Source organism: Maniola jurtina, chromosome 22 (assembly GCF_905333055.1).
Source record: "Maniola jurtina chromosome 22, ilManJurt1.1, whole genome shotgun sequence".
NCBI classification, from domain to species: Eukaryota; Metazoa; Arthropoda; class Insecta; order Lepidoptera; family Nymphalidae; genus Maniola; species Maniola jurtina.
The window spans coordinates 200,839-223,314 of record NC_060050.1 but is presented as its reverse complement, the minus strand read 5'-3'; the positions used below and the strand labels follow the sequence as shown (position 1 = coordinate 223,314).

Below are 22,476 nucleotides of genomic sequence, written 5' to 3'. Positions count from 1 at the left end.
CTACTCTAAGCAAGCGCGCTCCAACCTAATAGACCTCATCATTGCTTTTTATTAACATGATGATTGTCGTCAAGCGTAAGCCTATCTCACAGGAAAGTTTTCAGCCTCAGTGTACAGGGGATAGCGGTACAAGCGAGCGGGCTGACTTGTCTCTCGGACGCACGCGCTGCATGCACACGCTGGAGGGCGGGCGCGGCGAGCGCGCGGGGCACGCGCGCTGCAGCACGCACGGCGCCGCCAGCAGCGCTAGCAGCGTCGTCAGCGCCAGCTGCAGCCACATTGCCGCCTCACCACCAGCCGCCTCACCACCAGCCGCCTGCAACAACCAGCCGCCTCACCACCAGCCGCCTGCAACAACCAGCCGGCTTTACCTATAGTAGAGTGCAGTGCCCATGAGCGCAGGGTCTTAGCGGGCACCGAGTGCCGCGAGCTATGCCTCCATAGAGCATGCGGCATATTATAACTAAGATCAGGCGCAGATCCAGCCCTCAAAAAAGGTTGTGGTCACAGCCACCCGAAAAACGGCCAAGTGCAACACGCTCATGATCAATATAGTTCATCCATTTCTTTTTCGATAAAACGTTGATAATTTCATCAAAATCCAGATTCACATTTTTGTGCAAATATTAGAAGAGCTAACCCGGATAATCTTTCCTGTGTCCTTGAGGCACGCAACCACGATTTCACTCTGCGAGTAGAAAACGATCTCTGCGGTAGCTACGCTGACCGGGACAGTTGTATTTGTAAGATTTTTTTTATGTTAGGGTACAAATCTTGGTCGCATGCTTCAATGAGAAGAGATTCTTACCTACTCCTATCCACCTCAATAGATCGTGAAAGTGTGACGTCACATGTCTATTAGGGTAGTGGGCGTGTCCACAGCGGTGGACTAAAACTTGAGTCTCCTATTCGGAGAGTACGGGGTTTGATCCCGGGCTCGATCTCTACCTTTCCAGAGTTACGTGAGTTTAGGCAAATAACGGTGAAGGAAACATCGTGAGGAAATTTGCTTGTCTGAGAGTTCTTCATTATGTTCTCAAAGGTGTGTGAAGTCCGCCAATCCACACTGGACACAGCCTCAGCCCATCTCATTCTGAGAGGGTTCCCGTGCTCAGTAATGGATTAATCATGATGATGATGAAATTCTCCAATTGGTGCCCATGCAAGGAATCGATCCCGCCACTTCCCATTGAGGTATATGTTGGGTATATGGTATAAACGTTCAGTGTTCATAGCTTGGAGATACTAAGTAAGAAGACGTGAACTGATCTACCCTTTTTCAAGTTGAATGTTTTAAAACACTTTATAAGTACCTTCTCATAATGGATATTGATGCTGTTGATTATATTTATTGGAGAGCCAGAACATAGGAATTTTGAAAATCATGCAATAATGACTATCATAAACTCTACATTTATAAACACACTGATCAATGATTACCATCGATTTTAGAATAAATACAACTCAAAGCTGTCAAGTTTGCCAACGTCATGAATAACGTTGAGTATAATGTGTAAAAAAATGAGTTCTCACGCGCCATTTTATATCAAAAGTACGATTTTAGTCCTTATTTTGAAGGTCAATCGTACTTTTGACATGACAGTTGACCCATAGAGTTTAAATGGCGCGCGAGAAGTAATTTTGTACCGACTATACTTACCTATTATGTTTCCCTCTATGGTGTAGTTACCAAAGTTTTCATTTCGGGAACTCTTGCTGTGCCATGCCGCAGGCTCTTACTCTTTTGCCATTTAAGTCCTACCTATTTTAAATAATTATGCGACTGTATTTTTTCAACCGTACAGCTACAACCGTACAGTTAAGATTTTTAAAATCATGTGACACACAGACAGACTGTACGAAACTATAGGGGTAGGTACCTTGTATGTACCCCAAAAAGCAAATTTCACCACGTGTAGGTGCATTTAGGAGATAGGATTTAAAAAATGATAAAACACAAGTATCTACTGTAAATAATTATTTATTTATGTACAATTTTATCTAAAGTACATACAAAAATATTCAAATAAATCAGATATTATGTACAACAAACAGTACAAACCCCTACAATTATAAATACCTACAATTAAATCATTTAATGTACTTCGAGTATTTTATTAAATAAATATACCTAGTACGCGTCACAAAAGGTTAAGTGCTCGGGTGATATACTGCTTTTTATATATTATAGTCGAGGACAAGAGCTCACCAGGTGGTGAGTGACGATGCAGTCTAATGCCCAAAATATTATTTAAATCCGTAATCTGTCAATGTTTTTTACAATTGATTACAGATAGATTTTTATTAATTTCGACTATGAGATGGAGTCTCATGTGGCAACGGGCGGAGCACAGATTTCCAAAATATTGATAGTCGTTGGGGTCCCAAGCTAAAATGGCGACCTCGCACTGACTGCTGGAGGCTTCGTGCTAAATCGCTTGGCTTTGCCGGTAGGCTGATAAATTAGCTATGACTGAAGCCTCCCACTAAAACTCCTTCCTACAAAAATTATCAAATTGTCCCTACAGGAATTTAAACCCCGGTACTCATTTATAACATGCACCTGCTGCGTCACTGGGAATAAAATAAATCACTGGGAAGTTCCGAAAACATAATATTATTCTTATATTCTAGAAAACTGGCCATTCGAGCCTTAAAATTAAGAGATGCTAAGCCTAAAACAAACAAAAAGCATTTTTTCAGTTTAACTGTAAAGATATCAAACTTGAAAAAAAAAAAAGGAAAATAAAATTTATGGTAACGATAAATTAATGTTTTGTAGAAACAAAAACTTCATTATTATAAATATGAAAACAATTACTATCCTCACATTAATATAAAGTCTAGATGTTAAATAATAAATTATGTTAGTTTTGTGCCTTTGAGACTTATATTTTATTTGAACTATTCTACAGAGTTCAATGCATCAGAGAGTTACACTTATTTACGAAGTCGTAATATATGTATTTAATACATAAATAGTGGACATAATTTTCGAGACATCAATAAATCATTGGTTTACTGCAAGAATTCATTAATTGCAAAAATCATTAGATAGAGTACACAACAAGTATGATTTAATATAAAACTCGTCTTGACTATCAAACTAAACTCGATTAGATAATATTAACTCAATTATAATATTAACTGACGAGTTAATATTACAGCTGTTCATAGTTATTTCATAGTTGTTGTAGTTCTATAGTTAGCAATTAATCAGCTGTCTGAAGATTTGTTTCAATTAATGAGTTGTTGCAGTAAAAATAAGAAACGTTCAGTGAATTAAATGCTGTGAAATTGCCACAAGTTAATAAATTCACAGAATTCTACCTAAAATGTATTTAACATCTGTTTAAACGAAAGCTTTAGAGGTAAGCCTTGCCGGCTAGGCGGGCTGCGCGGGCGGCTTCTGCTTGCGCGTCCGGCAGCGCACGCGCAGCAGCACGGCCGCGAACACCAGCACGATACCCAGCGCGCCCAGCGCCGAGATCGCGTGCCCGAACACCGCGCACGACACCAGGATCGACACCGCCTGCGGACCGCCAGAGGAAAGAGACTCAGCTAACAAGATAAAGTTATAAGCTCACGTGATAAGTCGGAGTATGGCAGACTAGTTTCAAACCCGTTCAGGGTGATTGGTAATATTATTAAACAGCTCCAAGTTCAACTCCAAATGTCAAAAGGTTTCGTTTGTTTTCTGACAGGTGGCAACGTCACTGTCGTGCATTCACACTTTTCCGGTTGGTCCAGTCGCCGCGCGCCGCAACATCTCAGCATATATTATTTTATACCTACCTTATACCTACTTTTTTTAACAATTCCGATCATCAAAAGGAGTACAATTGTACCTACTTTGCATAAATGATTTTGACTTTGGTTATATTTCGGCATTCTACACATTCTACATGACATTGTCAAGGAATTGAGAACTGCCGATAGACAGCGCTAGTAGTTGTACTATATTTCAGTTTCAGCGTTTTTAAATACGCTGAAATGTTATGTCGCTTGGTAATAAATATATTTATGAAGTCAAGATTTTGGGGTCTGCGCGGGATTACCTGTCGGAGCGTCATGATGATGGTGAAGACGACGGGGCCGAAGCGCGCGATGGTGCGGTAGATGAGCAGCTGCCCCAGCGCCGAGCTGACGGACAGCAGCGCGCAGTCCGATACGAACATCGGGTTCTGTAACAACGTTCATTCATTTTAATAAAGTCCAATTTTGAATAAAACAACACGTTAACATTAGCTAATGTGAAATCGTTTAGTGATGTGTGGGTGCTCTAGCCGGGATTTCATCGGTTAGGGGTCTGCCAGTCTAGGCTTAGGGCCGTAGGGCACTTTGTGTGTCCATTTGTTCTGTGCGCTACGGCGCTAGGTTCGGCGTCGTGCGCGTACGCGATGTCAAGTCCGGTGATGATGCAGTCTAAGATGGAAGCGCCATAGCATTTTTTATTGAACCCATATCATATCCAAATTCCGGCCCCCTGCCCGGAATCAAACCTGCGTGTTCATAGTCGTCGTCGCTGAGGTCACCAGCTTTGGAAGTGGAGTGGTCGGTAGGTGTACCTGCAACAGTCTCGGCGTGGCGGACGGGCGCGCGCGCAGCAGCGCGGCGGCGGTGAGCGCGCAGGAGCACAGGTTGACGGCGCACAGCATCTGCAGCGGCTGCAGCGAGTGGCGGCGGAACAGCGCGCCCTGCCACGACGACGTGAAGCTGTCGCACCACATGTACAGCGCCAGCAGGCAGACGCCCGACGCCGATGTGGCGCCCCACGCTAACAACCACACAAACAGACAAATTAACATACATACTAATACAGCGTGCAACCAGAATCCTAGCAAAAACGAAGACAGGTGATAGTACTAATGATTACTGATAAGATACAACAAAAAGTTCACAAGTTTGCAAATAAAACATAGGATATTGACTCGAATTTAACAAAATGGATGTAATATCCATTCCATACTATAATATTATTATAAATGCGAAAGTGTGTCTGTCTGTCTATCTCTATGTCTGTCTGTCTGTCTGCTACCTTTTCACAGCCCAACAGTTTAACTGATCTTGATGAAATTTGGTACAGAGTTAGCTTACATCCCGGGGAAGGACAGACAACAGACGGAAAATGAAAGAGTTCCCACGAGATTTGTAAAAACCAAATTCAAACGAAGTCGCGGGCATCATCTAGTCTGAAATAAAGATGCTTTCTATTATAGATAAACTACGATCAAAAAGATCCACGTGACAGAAAGCCATACATACAGGCGGGTTGGTCCTGACTGCCAAACATGAACAGCATCATGCCCACAGATATGAGCAGCGCGGTGCCATACTCGTACGGCTCGTACTTGTTGCGTGAGATCAGTTTTCCCATCAGCATCACTGGGATCACTTTGCATGATTTCGATAGCACCTGCCAAAAGTAAGCTATTATTGTATTAGTGCCATCTACTCTTAGGTTGAAATCTATAGAGTGCACTTCGACTTAGACTGCAATAAAGGTCCCGGAATGACTGCGGCCGTCACGGGTTGCTCCCTTACTGCAAGATGCTCTGTCTATATGGCTTCATCGAATCTCTGGTACGTAATAGCATAATATCCTTACTCTGTGGTATCGGTGTGTATATGTGTAGGTGTGTATGTGTATATACGCATTCTCACCTGTGTGGGAAAGCTGACGTACTTCAAGGCCTCATACTGGCACCAGGCACTGATGATGTTAGTGAGCGAACAGTATGAGAACTTGTAGAGCGGCGCGGCGATCACTTGCTGCCGAGTGCACAGCAGCCTCGTGAACGCGATGAGGAAGCCCAAGAGGCGGTTGATGAACACCAGGAACTGGGAGTCGTTGAACCGCAGGAACGTGCCGTCTGGCATCGCGTAGTTCTGGCGACAAGGGAAATTTAGGGTTACTATTATACTACCTAAACACAATCACCTTTATATTATATGTTACCTATTGCACACCATATAATGGTAAATACACTGTAACCTTAAAACTGTTGTACCACCTATTGTAAAACAAGTATTTGCAATAAATAAATTATGATGATGAATTCAATCCCAATGACCATTTTCCTTTTTTGTAGTTTTAGTAATTTAGTTTTTTCAAACCCGCAATGTACAGCTTGCAAAACTCAGGTCAATGCTCCACCTACGACGCGGCATTGACCCCGAGTGGCCTATTTACGTAACGTTCGTTGACATCAGTTCTAGCGTAAGTCAGATGTTGATATTTGCAATATATTGTGAATTTTTAAAAATACAGATTTTTTTTTAATCACGTTTTTGTGGTACTTTATCAGCAATCATCAGTACTATTAGCTATTGCTAGCGTTCTGGTTACACCTTGTATACACCCGATCTTACTTCCGTGATATCCTATTGTTATTTTCTACAACCTCAAAATTGTAAATGTTAGAATATGCAAGAGAGAGAAATGCGAAAGGTAAAATGCCCTTAGATCGGGGCGTTCCGGTGAGAGTACAATGAGTACTATCAAGTAACCTGTGTCATAATCTTCTCCTGCAGCAGTCCCCACACCAGGTAGGCGCCCATGAGGCCGGTGAAGCAGAAGGCCAGCTCCAGCCCCTCGCGCTGCGGGCTCTCCTCCACCTTTGCGGGTTTGGCCGTCTCGGGGATGCGGTCGTGCTCCGAGAAGCACGCGAACAACGCGCGAGACACCCATGTCTGATTTGCTGGGGACAAACCATTTATATCCTTATTATAATAATTACCCTTGCCAAGTTAGGCCGCTTTCATCTTGGATTGCTCCATCACTTACCACCAGGTGAGACTGCAAACAAGGGCTAACTTGTATATGAATAAAAAAACAAAATATTTATAACGTACTTTTGATTCAAGTGAGGCTCATATAAAATTAATGATCTATGCTTTCTCGCGCAATGACTCTATAATCGTGTTACATATATTGACGTTGTTGAAAATTATTATTTATTGTTATCAAATTAAATATATTTCATATCTTCAAGGAAATATCTGCGTCTAACGAATTGACTCACAAGTGCCCCTTTGACGACAACGCCGTACCGCTAATCGATTTAAAGTTTTGGTACGATGCCATGTAAAAAGAGTGAATAGACACTTTCTATACCGTATCCGCGGAAAGAATTTAGTCTAGCGCTCTCTCTTTTACGTAGTCCCATACAAATGATAGAGGCAAAAATCTCAGTGGACGCTAACCATTCTGAATCACCAATCAATCACGTCGAAAATGTGGTCAAAAACATGAGAAATTCAAATAGAAAACTGTTAAGTTTCATTGTGATTGGTTGCTTGTTCTCTTGATATAGAATCATTCTTTGCTCCATTTTCTTCTTAATAGTTTCGTATTTTAGTCAGATAAAGATAAATTGCAGACTGAAACCTATTTCAGATAATTTAGTACAGTAGTACATTGATTGATGCGTAGATTACCTGGTTACAACCATCAAGTAGATGTAACATTGAGCATACAAGGCACAGTGTTGTCTGATTATCAGTATAGGTAATGTTTACATGTTACAACCAGATAACTTTACTGCTATTATTCATTAACGGGCAATTTCTTATCAACAGTTGTTATCAGCATCACAAAATTGATGGAAGTCTTTACAATTGCAGTGATTTTTGAAAAACTGATGTTGTTGAAATAAATATACTTAGGTATTAAAAGGTAATTTTTTTAAGAGATTGGAAGGAGGGGATAATATCATCATCATGATCAATCATTGCCAGCCCATGTTATTTTTAGACTATTTAGTTTAGTAAACTTATATGTATTTTAGTTGTCAATAAATTCATTATATTATTACTTACTTATTTTGTCAAAGTAATTGGTCCTTTCTAAATATTTATACAAAACATAACATGGCACTAGTACTGTCGAGTATCCAAACAGATTTAACAATAATCTGAAAACCCTGAAACAAAATAAAAATAAATTACTAGACTTGCAGAAAGGTGTCTGACATAGTACCATCAATGTACAGTAACTAGCATAAGTGTGCGAATGGTATTTAATTCCAGAAAATCAAAGAGATCACATGGGATTCAAAAGCTATATCCACATCAACAAAGTCACAAGCATTATTAGTATTATTATAAATGCAAAAGTGTGTCTGTCTGTTGAATTTTTACAGCTCATCCTTATAGTTAACTGTTTGGTTCGATTGCAATCAAATGCAAGCTTATACATGTGCATTGTGCATAGTTAAAAAAGTTTGGTATAAATTATTTGAAATTAAATTCAGTGTGTACATACCAGGAATACTCAGAGTCAGAAAGGGTGCCAGCTTGCTCGTACGCAGCCAGCAGTTCATGGTAGAACTGTCCCAGCGCCAACACTCCCAGCACACACAGCACCAGCACCAACCTGCACACATACAGTACAGTACATAAGATTCCCCTTTCCTCTGAATCAAACAAATTTTATGCTAGTAATATTTTAATAGACATACATAAATCACTATGTCCATATTACAAAGGTGAAAGAGCATTTGCTTGTCAGAGAGAGCAACAGAGCAACAGATCGACAAGATTTTTTTGCATGGATATAGTTGAAGATCTGACAAGTTACATAGGCTACTTTGTATTCCAGAAAATTAAAGAATTCCTTTTAAAAACCCAGGTCCACGCAGATAGTCGTCGGCACCACAATAATTATTTAATTTAAATAATATAAAAAAAAGTTTCACTTTAAAATCGTAGACCGCATAAAAAACTGACAAGCAGACAGACCGATGGACAGTGATGAAGACAGGACAGAAGAATAGGGTCCCGTTGGCAACCTTCGGCTACGGGACCCTAACTAGGTAATGACGCGACCAATTATGCAATGAATACCTATTATACTTATGCCAATTATAAAGGAGATCATTCTAGCTCCATACATTTTTGGGCCTTTTCTGAAAGTGCCGGCCAACGAAAAAAAATGGTACGGATCGTTAGAACTAGCCATTTGGAGTAATAGTTAATATGGCAGAAAAGTTGTAGGATTGCTCTGAACCAAGTTATACAAGGTCGAAGATTCGTCATTTTCATACATTTTATTGATTTCTAAAAGTGCTGGGAAACATAAAATAATGTTAGATATTGCTAGAACTAATGATTTGAAGCAATTGTCGTTATGACCCGAAGGCTGTGGGGCCATTATATGTCGTATTATACAAGATGTACAAAAAATTAATATACTTTGTATAATTAATTGCAACCGATTTTATGATTTTGTTACTGTTCTGATTGTTTTATACGAATTTGAATACACGTACAATTATTTTGACTCCCACGAAGTGCTGGATCAGCTGCAATGTGGACAAAATTCGTTTATACATACCTGGATTGTATGCGGCCTTGTAATACTAGGTGATCTCATCCAGCCATCTCCCAAACTTCTGCCACTGGGATATCTCCGGCGAGCTCTGTGATGAATGCACCATTTGGTTATAAGTACTGTTCACCATAGTAACTACGGGCTTGCTTGAGTCGATAGCTGCTAGGGAAGTCATTGAACGGATCCTCCGTTCAATGACTTTCCTAGCAGCTATGGCTTCCATAGCCTGGAAATGAGCTCTCCTTCTATTATAATTGCATATTGTTTGTGATAACAAGTTCTGCTGAACTGTTTTGCTCACCGGCCGTTCATGGATTACGTCAAGAAAATCACGTGCATGCACGTTGTTGTCTATCAGAACATGATAGCCGTTCAGCAATGCTGACAAAATCCTTAAATAATCGATCATGTTACTTAATGTCCAGTTACAAATCCTGAATAACCCTGAGTAAATAAAAATCTCTTCCAAAGCGGTCGTTAATCATTTACACTATCCAGCAGCAAATGGTAAAAAGTCTAGATTTATTGGCTTTGTCAGTAGTTAGCTGGGTTTTTACTGATGTTTTGTTACTGGCATTTGTGCCACATAACCGCACACCTCAAGAAAGAAAGATTACCTCAAGGTTGTTTATGGTATCTCTAAAACCATGGACTAAGATAAAAATCCAGTAAAAATCTTCTATATCATTTAAGGTATCATTTAAAATCTAGGCATTGTAAGTTGCTGCAGCGTATAGATTATTGTTCCATCGCAACAAATATAAAGGCTTTTAGTGGTTTCGGAACTTGTGGCTAGGGTATGATTTTCACTGAAAAAAGTAATTAATGCTTTTCTGAAGATATATGTACATGCCTGTATCTGTCTGTACATGCCCTTTATAGATAGCCTTCCTTTCTTGAGGCATGCGGTTATGGGACACAAATGCTAGAAACAAAACATTTAAATGAAACCCAGCTAATTTGACCAAACCAATAAATCTAAGCTTGTTACCATTTGCCGCTGGATGGTGGAAGTGATGAATAATTGCTTTAAAAGAGATTTTTGTTTACTCAGGATTGATCAGAGTGACCGGGCATTAAGTAACGTGTTCGATTATTTCAGGATCGCGGTAACATCGCTAAACAGCTATCATGTTCTGATAGACAATAACCTGTACTACAGACGTGATTTCCTTACTGGTCAATGCGCAAAACAGTTTAGCAGAACTTGTTATCACACACAATAATTATAATAGAAGAAGAGCTCATTTCCAGGCTATGGAAGCCGACATCCTCCGTTCAATGACTTTCCTAGATTCACAGAAGAATCGACGCAGGTTGCTTTGGGCAGCTAACGACTGAAGCAAGCCCGTAGTTACTATGGTGAACAGTACTTATAACCAAATGGTGCATTCATCACAGAGCTCGCCGGAGATATCCCAGTGGCAGAAGTTTGGGAGATGGCTGGATGAGATCACCTAGTATTACAAGGCCGCATACAATCCAGGTATGTATAAACGAATTTTGTCCACATTGCAGCTGATCCAGCACTTCGTGGGAGTCAAAATAATTGTACGTGTATTCAAATTCGTATAAAACAATCAGAACAGTAACAAAATCATGAAATCGGTTACAATTAATTATACAAAGTATATTAATTTTTTGTATAACTTGTATAACACGACATATAATGGCCCCACAGCCTTCGGGTCATAATGACAATTGCTTCAAATCATTAGTTCTAGCAATATCTAACATTATTTTATGTTTCCCAGCACTTTTACAAATCAATAAAATGTATGAAAATGGCGAATCTTCCACCTTGTATAACTTGGTTCAGAGCAATCCTACAACTTTTCTGTCATATTAACTATTACTCCAAATGGCTAGTTCTAACGATCCGTACCATTTTTTTTCGTTGGCCGGCACTTTCAGAAAAGGCCCAAAAATAATGATCTCCTTTACCGCTACAAACTATCCAACGGACATTACGTGTAATGTAAGCAAACTTTTTTAATACAAAACTTTCACTTACCCAATTATAATCTTCGAACGCATTGTCATATTATTATTATTATTCAGTTATTAATCAGATCTAGCCTATAATACTGATGGATATGGGTGTTTAATGCACGAAACTGAATTAAATTAAATCTAAGTAGCAACTCAGGAATTAGGTACTCTATGGAGACTAGGAGAACTAATCCGAAACAATGCACACACAAGGTTAACTATTATACGAGTAGACACGCATGAGATTGGAGTTGATTGAACTACCATTGCTATACATTTTAAAAATAAAATAAATTCATTTTTATACATAAAAATGTAAAAAATACCAAAACATCCCGTCGGCGTCACATGTTTAAATGTCAATGTCAATGTCAACTTGACAGACAAAAGACAGCTAATCTTTTTTTGCAAGCAGTAGGTACCTATCTGGATACTAGGCTTTTGAGCAGACTTACTAATTTTGCCTAATTATATTTGACAAAGTAGTTACTAAACCATTGGTATTAGATAGCTGTAGTCCATGCAAAGTACGAACACTTTTAAGTTTTGTTTTTTGTTGTGGTTTTGTTTACTGGTTTTGGTTTGACTATTACTGTCATGTCAGTACAAGTAAACGCAAGGCGGGCGATTTTGACTGAATTTTTTAACAGATTTGTTTCATTTCAATGATTAGTTATAATGTTATTTATATCAAACCATTAATGCTTTAAGACACTACAAATAAAAGAATAATCAATTGGTTATTAGTATGAAACTATTTCAACAGTCAAAATGTTTTGGAGTGAGGCTGTAATGCTTCTGCTGGAGTTTCTAGCAGCTGTTTGCGCCGTTGCCGTGTGCGGCCCGTGCTTGCTCGCTTGCGCGCGGAGGCTTCTTGTGGGAGACGAACTGTTACAGAGACAAGGTAAAAATAAAATCGTTTTATTAAGGGTTTTTAAAGAATGTAGAAAAATGGAGAACAGAAACGTTTTGCGTCATTATTCCTCATACGCATGGCCAAGGTTTGGAATACTCTTCCCCGTTCTGTGTTACCTACCAATTACAATCCGGGGATCTTTAAAACAGGAGTGAACAGGCAGACGCGTCCCATCTTAGGCCACATCATCACTTTCCATCAGGTGTGTTTGTGGTCAATCGCTTGCTTATCTATACTAATCTATACTAATAAATAAAATTGGAGTGTCTGTCTGTAATTTCGAAATAACTACCACATATTAAGGTCATATGGTTATTTGAACGATACCATGACTGAATCACACGTTTTTAAAATTTTTGTCTGTCTGTCTGTCTGTCTGTCTGTCTGTCTGTCTGTTTGAAAAGGCTAATCTTCGGAACGGCTGAACCGATTTTGACGGGATTTTCACTGACAAGTAGAGGATTGACCAGGGTGTAACATAGGCTACTTTTTTAACCGACTTTCAAGAAGGGAGTTGTGTTTTTCTACCTATGTACACCGAAATCTCCGAGATTTCTGAACCGATTTGCGTCATTTCTTTTTTAATCGATAAAGGAACTTTGCGACATTGTTTCATAAAAAATTTGGATTCCAACTCCTCAATCCTGATGCTGCAGGGGATCTGACCAATCCACGCGGGCGAAGCTGCGGGCATCAGCTAGTAATGAATAAAAAATTATTGCGATAACCGCAAGTTTGGCGCAGGTCATGGCGGCATCCACGAGGCGACCGTGCAGGGCTGCGACGAGCCCGCGTGCCCCTACTACAAGAAGAACGTCAAGTATCTCCTGGTGCCCGCGGCTCGCCGCCGACTTTACAACTCACCAACCAGGCACTAAGGGCCATCGCCCACCGCGACTTAACTACAGCGATATCTTGACCGTGACTCTGAGGCTGACATCTATACAGCGTACTTTGACTTTGCTCAGAATGAAGACACTGTTAAAACGAGACAGCGTTATAAAACTCACATAGATCTGTCTCGTTTTAACTCTGACTTAACTCTGTCTGACCAAAGTCAAAGTAAGCTCTATAGATCTCAGCCTAAATCGCGACAGAAGCCTACAGAATCGTGAGCAAAAGAACACGGACCTTTTTCATGGCTGCCTGTATCGCTACAAAAAGTCGCGGTGGGCGATCTTCCTAACCCCGTTCGAATTTACTGCTTTGTTAATTGTTATGTTACTGCTTATTGCTTTAATAAATGCTTATGTTTTTGCTGAAGACAATTTTATTGCTTGCTTATTTTGTTTGCATGAGCTACAAAAATACTTTCCACCGATCCATCCGCATTTCCTTGGCTCTCGAATCTACGCTCATAACGTCTAACCAACAACGTTTCCTAAAATGGTCTCATGATTTAGCTCCAGATACAGTTATGTATAATGTACCTACTTTGAATGCTAGAGTAAATAGACTTATGCTAGGTAAGCGCTCGCTCTGACCAGTGGTCAGACCACCACCTCCCGTTTCAACTTTTATGGCGAAAACAGCTATCTATCCTCATTATTGGAAGTTTACCTTTTAACTGAGATGGTTCTGAAGGTGCCTGATTGTGACAGTCATCCCTCCTGGGACAGGAACGATCTCTGTTCTAAGTAGAGTAACCTATTCTCGTAAAACAAAAGCCTACGTCAGCAAGACGCACATCTGCCTTACTGTCTACTAATTAAACAAACGAACTATGATATCGATTATTATTTTTATTGAACTTATTACAAAGAACTAACATTTTAGCCGAGTTCATAGTAACATGTACCTAATAAATTGGGTATTAGAAATGCTTAGTTCAAGCTTTAAGTTCAATCGAAAGGTTCTTCTCCCATGAGTTCGATGTCAATATTCGGGTCTTTCTTGTATTGAGGTGGCTCAAAACGGCAAACATTGTAGATGGAGTAGGTTTTCATGCGCCAGTTGTTAGATCGAAGTAAGTTCTGACCTACTCGTATGTTGACATTTTTCTGTAACAAAAATAAAGGAAGCTCTGAATTTAAATTACAAGAGAATTAGAAAGTCGAAGTTGCAGTGGGTAGGTCATGTCTGTCACAGAACCGTTGTCTGTTGCCGTGCTTTTTTGAGAGGTGGACAAGTAATTGTTATCCCTTGTCAGTGGATATATAGGGCGATATAATTTTTATCTCCTGTACATGCTAGGGGGCTGGTAAGCGCGATATAGGATGACCTCCAGCCCGCTGGACCCACAACCTAAAGTATTAAGATGGTGGCGGGAAATGGGTAGATGAGGAGGGCGGAGGATGATGTGGTGGCGCACTCTCCAAAACACGTCCAACAATCAGCATTGCTGATTGTTGGACGTGTTTTCAGCAATATTAACACATAAGGATGGGATTTTAATAGCAATTTATTACTTTGTAGATTTGCTATTAAATAGCAGGAGCTCAGTGCGATATAATATATTTTGGTAAAGTCAAATCATTTATTCAAAACTAAATACATAAATAGATGGTGCCCGCGACTTCACCGTCGTGGATTATACGGTTTTTAAAAATCCTGTGGGAACTGTTTGAATTTTGTCCATCTATATTAATTATTATTATCCCCGGATTGCAAGCTAGTCCTGTACCAAATTTTGTCAAAATCGCATAAATAAATGGGTCATGAAAAAGTAGCAAATAGGCAGGCAGACATACATTCGCATTTATAATATTAGTATGGATGGGCACCATAATAATAATATGTTCCCCTTCCCGTCCAAATCATAGATGTACAGCTGTCGTTCTTATACATCGATGTTCTAACTACATACTATGTTCGAAGCATAGATATGTTCGAAGTCATGACGGAATACTTGGTACGGCGCGTACGTAAGAGTCGGCGGCAAGAGCGCGTCGCAGTTGCACGAAGAACAGCAGAATGCTCAGCACGGCGGCGGCGGCAGCGTGCAGCACGGCCTTCATGTTGCCGATGCTGCTCAGCTGACAAAGAGGTTCCTTGACCATTTGCTGCTGCTCCTTGCCGCGTTACAAATATGAGCTTAGGTAGGTATAATCATTGTTACAATTTTTACAGATTTATAAATGAATCATGTTTGATGTGTAAATGATAAGTTGATAATAAGTTGATGTCAGACCAGACAGCAGTGACAGCGAAAGACAACTAAGAAAAACCATGGAGAAGAGCTTTACTTTTTTTTATTCAGTACAAGTTAGCCCTTGACTGCTATCCTACCTGCTGGTAAGTGATGATGCAGTCTAAGATGGAAGCAGGCTAACCTGGAAGGGCTGATTTTATTAAACCCGCACCCCTGGCTATGGCTGATTTTATTAAACCTACACCCCAGCCTTGGTTTCTACACAGCATCGTACCGGAACGCTAAATTGCTTGGCGGCACAACTTTGCCGGTTGGGTGGTAACTATCCAATGCCGAAGCCTCCCACCAGACCAGACCAGAGATTTAGAAATTATGAAATTCCAAACCCTGCCGGGAATCGAACCCGGGACCTCCCACTAATAAGACCACAGCGCTTACCACTGCGCTAGTAATACATACAATTAGGCTTTAAGTACATAGAATTAGGAAGTAATATGTAATACCTTTTTGAATGTAGGTACAATAGTTTTCTCAACCCTTCCCAAAACGTTTCCCATTTTGAGAGGAGACCCGTGTTCACTAGTGAGCCGGCACAGCGGTTGATTATGATGACATGTTGAATATTTTACAAGTAAATAAATGGTGATGACTGATAATATTTTAGTCAACTTAAAATTAAAGCTACGAACCTACGATGGTTTCAAACGCGCCCTGGGTCCGAGAAGAATGAGCTTTGCGCGTGTCCAAGGTAGGTACGTAGCTACGTACTACGCGTAGTAGTTACGCAAGGACTAGGGGTGCATAGATATAAAATTGTAATCTACCAGTACGGCATTCCAGGCGTAATGAGAAGATGTTATCAAATAGAATATCCTTGCATTGTAGCCGAGTTCGTGTCTACTGTCTAACAATTGACTATGAACCTTGAACCTGATCTAGTCCGGTCTATTACATGTAGAATTAATGAACTGCCCTTATTCCTTCCTGGAAATGTACCTACCTAATACCAATAGCAACATGATATTCTAGACCGTAAGTATTTTCACTTTGACGTAGATATTGCGATGAATTAATTTGTAGATAAACGTTTGAAGACTGGTTACTTGACTGATACTAGATCTAGATACCAGATAGGCACTAAAAAGAGGTTACAGCCTTCGACGGTCGGCTCGGCCTGTTCAAGCGGTTCGGACTTCGATTCCGGGCACGCACCACCAACTTTTCATCGTAATAAAGTTGATGAAATCATAGTTCTATAGATGCGTTAAACTAGTACAACTCCCTTCCTACAGAAAGCTCCACATACAAAGTGCTACTATTAAAATAACAATAAGTAGGTACAATCTGCATGCAAGTGCGTGCACGTCGCATGTAGGTACATGCGCAGGCGCCGGCCACGGTCCGCGCTCGCGGCATCAACCGCCGATATGCATGCTTTGCGCGGATCCAATCCATGCAGCTATAAATAAGAAGGAGAAGGAAATCATATTTTGTATCCTTACATCCTATCTACTAATCCTACTTAATATTATAATCGCGAAAGTTTGGTATGTATGGATGGATGTTTGTTACTCTTTCACGCAAAAACTACAGGACGGATTTGCCTGATGGAATGGAGATAGATTATAAGCTGGATTAACAGATAGGCTATTTTTTATCCCAGGAAGTTCCCACGGGATTTTTAAAAATTTATCAGCTAGTAATTACATAATAGGTTTTGACGAGCTCCCTGGCGGGGTGAACGGGAGTTTTAAGTGGAAGATCCCCAGTACAATGTATATAGTACCTAAATTGTCTCTGGTCAGGGTCTGATGGGACGCTACGGCCATGGCTAGTTTTACCTTACCGGCAAAGCCGTGCCGCTAACTGATTCAATGTACCTATGTAGCAGGCGATAAAAAAAAATATTAGATGCATACCACATCCGAGCATAAACGCATCAATGATTGCAAAACTTCAACTCGAGTGGTGGCTTACTGATATCTTTTTTTTTTTTTTTTTTTTATTCTAGTATTTTTAAGGGGCTTTTATAGGTGTCCTATATGCCAGCCCCATCGGTACAATCTAAATTAAAATTAAACTAGGTTTATATCTAAAACTACAACAATTTGAGAGAATCACTAACAAATTCATACACTTTCATTGCCGAAACGCTCAAAGGTTTGTTTAAAATACAGTTGAAAATACCAATATTCATAAAATTTAAATTTAGTTCACACATTAGTGTTTCTCTCAAATTGTGATTCCGAACACATGCCAGTAGCAAGTGTGAGACATCATTACTGATATCTTCAAATGGAATGCAAAATATTTTGCGGTTTTTCATTGAGTTATTTTGTTTCGACTTTGTTTTGATTTAATAATTTCTGTATTTACGGTGTAGGTTATTGCCTTGCGGTTTTTCATTGACTTAACAGGGCTCTCTCCGTCACTCGTTCCCACTCGTTTCATACAATCGTAGTTCCAATTTCATTTGAATATTAAGCAACCAAAGTCCATGAAATTTTGCAGACATATTCTAGAAACTAATATCTGTGTCTGTGGTGTTTTAGATTTTTCTAAAAATATATAGTTTTAAAATTACAGGGGCTCAAAGATTTGTATGTAAATTTTTAAGACCGCGTAACTTTGAAACCGAATATTTTAACAGAAATCTGGAAAACTACAGACATAGATATTAGTTTCTAGAATATGTCTGCAAAATTTCATGGACTTTGGTTGCTTAATATTCAAATGAAATGGGAACTACGATTGTATGAAACGAGTGACAGAGAGAGCCCTCTAACCCCCGACCCAAAAAGAGGGGTGTTATAAGTTTGAAGTGTATGTACCTATCTGTCTATGGCATCGTATCTCCTAAACTAATAAACCGATTTTAATTTAGTTTTGTTTGTTTGTTTGAAAGGTGGCTTGATCGAGAGTGTTCTTAGCTATAATTCAAGAAAATCGGTTCAGCCGTTTGAAAGTTATCAGCTCTTTTCTAGTTACTGTAACCTTCACTTGTCGGGGGTGTTATAAATTTTTAATTTACACTTGTTACTGTTGATCTCGTGAACCGTATATATAGAGATTTTTCATAGAATGTGTTTCAAAAGGACCACCATTAAAATTAAAAAAGTGTTAAATTTATTATACGATGGTACGGAAGTCGGAACCCTTCGAACCCCGACTCGCATTTGACTGATTTTTTCACAATGGTGGCATACTTTAGGTAGGTACCTAAGCTAGGTTCTGTCTTAGTACCAACTACCAACTGCTAAGTGATATTATGTTAATAAATTCACAGTCGATACTAAATTGCTTCCCTGTTTGGCGCGTTGACACGTTTGGCACACTCATTTCAGCTGGCGCAGTTTCAGCACACACAATGGCGAGTGATCACCTTATAGCGCTCATCGCTCGCTTCCTTTATGAGCGACGTGCCTTATACGGCGCGTGTAGTGTCACTACTATACGAGATATTGCGTTTTGTTCCACAACTAATAAATACTGACGACATTAGGAACTAAACTGTCGATTGTCGGTTTGATATTGCTTTGGTATTTTATCAATTTATTCTCTTTGCCGGGAATCGAACCCCTGCGCCAGGGAGGTCGTCAAACGTCGTTTTAAGCCTACCTGCCTACTTAGGTTTTATAAAATCCGCGAGTTTAGGTTTTGTTGTCATCATCATCATCGTCATCAGTTTATCGCTGGCTCAATATTGAGCATGGGTCACCTCTCAGTGATTAGGGTTTGACCAAAGTCTACCACGGTGGCCAAGTGCGGATTGACAGACTTCACACACCTTTTGAAAACATTATGAAGAAAGTACTCTCAGGCATGCAGGTTTCCTCACGAATGATGTTTTATTGTTCTCAAAAGAACAAAAGTTCACTTAGATAAAAAACAATCTGAAATATAAATATATTTAAAAGTATATTAAAGAAAATATAATTTATAAAAGTACGGTGACTTTATACCTACCTACAACAAATTATATGTAAGTATATCAAAAACAATAATTTTTTAATATCTTTAAGTTTTCTTCACTTGATCGAACCCCACTCCCTCCGAAGAGGAGACCGACGTCTTACCTCTTAACCACTAGGCCTTCACCACTGTCAAAAAAAAAAAAGTCAACCTTGTGTTTTACCTAAGTATCTATTCTCTATTTATAAATAGGAAGCTCAACGCATCGCTATCACCGCAGTACTTTAATTTATGTTTGACTACTATACAATACTCCACTATTGTGATACCATGTGATAACACGCAGCGCCATGGACGCCGCCGATAAACGCAGTCACACACTGTGGATAGACGGACCCGCCGTTACTTTAAAAGTGAAGCCAGTTACCTCGTGATCGCGGGCTTAATTTTTGAGAATCCCATAGGATTTTTCTGGGATGAAAATCAGCCTATCCCACCCTCTAGGCATTAAACTATACTCATGTAACTCTTTGCTACTTTGCGATTTCATTGAGGGACAAACCAATAAAGCAACAAACAAATACACTTTTTCATTTATATGTGCAGTATGTCTACCTACATAATACGCTGCTGCATACGCTTCTACAAACTCGAAATCTAGGTCTACTTACGTCATATTATTGCAAACTTGTGATACTTACTTCAAGACTTTAAATTCTCTATTCGGTTTGTACATTTATGTCATTTGTTGCTATTTCTGCGAAAAGATCCACAATATAATTCTGAGGCAGAATTTATTTATTTATTTAATTAGAACGGACATTTCAGTCCAATTACACTAATTAAATTACACATTAAAAATAAATTCGTTACGTCAATAATCTAATATGTAAACTACAAATTCTCGCAAAAGTGCAGGATCTGACCTATGAGGTCAACCCATTTGTCAGCAAATATGTCACAGCGAGGGGACTCCTTCAGCAGCGCATTCAGCGCTGCCAAAGTGCGCGGTATGGGAGACCTGAATCACCCCTCGTGATCCGTCTATCGTTTTCTGTAGTCTGTCGCTGCATTATGGAATAGGGATCCGCATTCACTGCACGCATGGCAGAGGTCCTTCACACTTTTAGGATATACGATATGATATTCAGACATACCTACGTCGAATACCTACCTATGTTGTGTTATCGACTCTACTGAACAGTCTAGAAAGGTCTTATTAGTACATTATGTAATACCGTGTATTACTGTTCGTTTCGATTTTTTAAAGAATATAAATTGAACCAAAATATTACATTTTTAACATTCTAAAATATCGATCCGAGACATGGTATATGTGTACTGTGGACCTCATAAGAAAGCTCAGTCTCTCAGCAAGCGATGAAGAGAGGTATGCTTGGATTGGAGTTTCTCTACGTGATCAAATCAGACATGAGGAGATACGTAGGAGAACTAGAGTAACCGACATAGCTCTACAGGTTGCTGAAGGAAATAAGCAGGGCACGTATAGTTAAAGTACACGTACAGATGTTGGGATCTCAAGGTGCTAGAGGGGTGGCACCGAAAGGCGAAGCGCTGGAAGACTTCCCACTAGGACTAGGTGGACAGTTGTTAACATCAAACGAATCGCAGGGACTAGGGAGTCGCTAGATTCAGGCGGCGCAAGGCCGTGGTGTGTGTATGTCTCTACAAGGGACCTATGCCCAGCTGTGGACTGTGGACGTCTATCGGGTGATAATGATGAAAATATCGACTAGGTAAGGTCAGCAACAAAGCTAGGTTTGCACATTCCATAGTCGCTTGTACTGCGGGTGCAAACCTCTCTTTATTGCTGACTGTACAAGGATCGTAGGTTAGTAAATACTAAAGACTATTAAATCTTTGATGGGCATCTCTTGCAGCTAAAAGTTGTCTATTACACCGTCATTGTCAGGTGAGACATTAGTATAAGACATGTGCAACCTTGTACCTGCAGTTGTATGAAAAAGTTAAAAGCCAAATTGTTCTCTTATTTGATACGTACGCGGGAATATTTTAGAGCTGATAACATTCTGTAGCAGGGACTTTCGGATCATTGATTTGCTATCGTAATAAAAACCGCAGTCACAGAATATAGAAGGAAAAACTACGTGTTGGATTGGTAGTTGTTAACAAAATATTACTTACCTACCTACTTTTCCTTAATTTTAATTATACGTAATCAAAATTTAAATACATAATATGTAATAACTAGGCATAGGTAGGTGCGTAGGTATTTCACTAAGGAAAAACTTACCAGATATAAATTAATGATGACTGTCATATTTCATTATTACCTTACCTATCTACTATTGTAATGATTCAATGACGTGTTCGTTACGTACCTAATTGATCAAATTTTGAACTTTAGTAGGAAAAGCCTTTAAGCCTCGATAGCTCAACGGTTGAGGAGCGGACTGAATTCCGAAAGGTCGGCGGTTCAAACCCCACTTGCACGTTGCACTATTGTCGTAGGTTCTCGGCTTTGTCGCTGATTATACCAACGTAATAATACCTACTCAACAAACTAAACTAAATAGGTATATACCATGTTCGTAGCTCGGTAACATTCTACTCGGTGTCGGTAAGGTGCGTCACAATCATGCAGAGATGCAACAATTGAACTAATTTAAACGCGGGCCGTTGAACCGTGAATACTTTGCAAGGACTGCGCACTGCACGGCTGCCACTAGGCAGTCCCTAGTGTCCAGTGCACAAGCGTCAAGTTTGCGTTGTGTTCTTGCGCTCTGCAGACAACGGTTAAACGGATAGACCCCGATAGACCCTTAAGAATCCCGTAGGAACTCTTTGATTTTCCGGGATAAAAATATGTTAACTCTGTACCAAATTTCATTAAAATCGGTTCATCAGCTAAGCCGTGAAAACGTAGCACATACTGTGGATAGTTTTTGATTTATCGTGCAAAATGTCGGAAAAAATATCCGAGTACGGTACCTTCGGTGCGCGAGTCTGACTCGCACTTGGCCGGTTTTTGTTATTGGAAGGACGGGCGGTGCATATCGCATACTGCACGTTGTACCATACAGGATTAGTCTGTTTTGGCGGCTTATAGTTCCTTCTATATCATGGAATTCGGCAAAGTAACACAGGTTTGTCTGGTGGGAGGCTGCCGCCATGGCAAATTACCACCATAGGGTGGTAATTTGCCATGGCGGCAGCAAAACCGTGACCGCCAAGAAAAAAAATTGGTCA

General features: G+C 39.9%; 1 protein-coding gene across 2 annotated transcripts; it reads right to left on the bottom strand.

Moving 5' to 3' along the window:
• Nucleotides 1-2,281: 2,281 nt before the first annotated feature.
• Nucleotides 2,282-11,707, bottom strand: LOC123877008 (adenosine 3'-phospho 5'-phosphosulfate transporter 1). 2 transcript variants are annotated; one of them, XM_045923487.1, is made up of 9 exons: nt 11,653-11,707; nt 8,267-8,377; nt 7,822-7,925; nt 6,511-6,701; nt 5,665-5,889; nt 5,266-5,416; nt 4,569-4,777; nt 4,059-4,184; nt 2,282-3,532 (listed from the first exon to the last, which is right to left on the bottom strand). In XM_045923487.1, the coding sequence occupies exons 1-9, from the start codon at nt 11,658-11,660 to the stop codon at nt 3,386-3,388; spliced, it is 1,272 nt and encodes a 423-aa protein (XP_045779443.1). In that variant the 5' UTR covers nt 11,661-11,707; the 3' UTR covers nt 2,282-3,385. The 2 variants fall into 2 exon arrangements, with proteins under 2 accessions (XP_045779443.1, XP_045779442.1); XM_045923486.1 differs by having other exon boundaries at nt 11,349-11,695.
• Between the last annotated feature and the right edge of the window lie 10,769 nt (nt 11,708-22,476).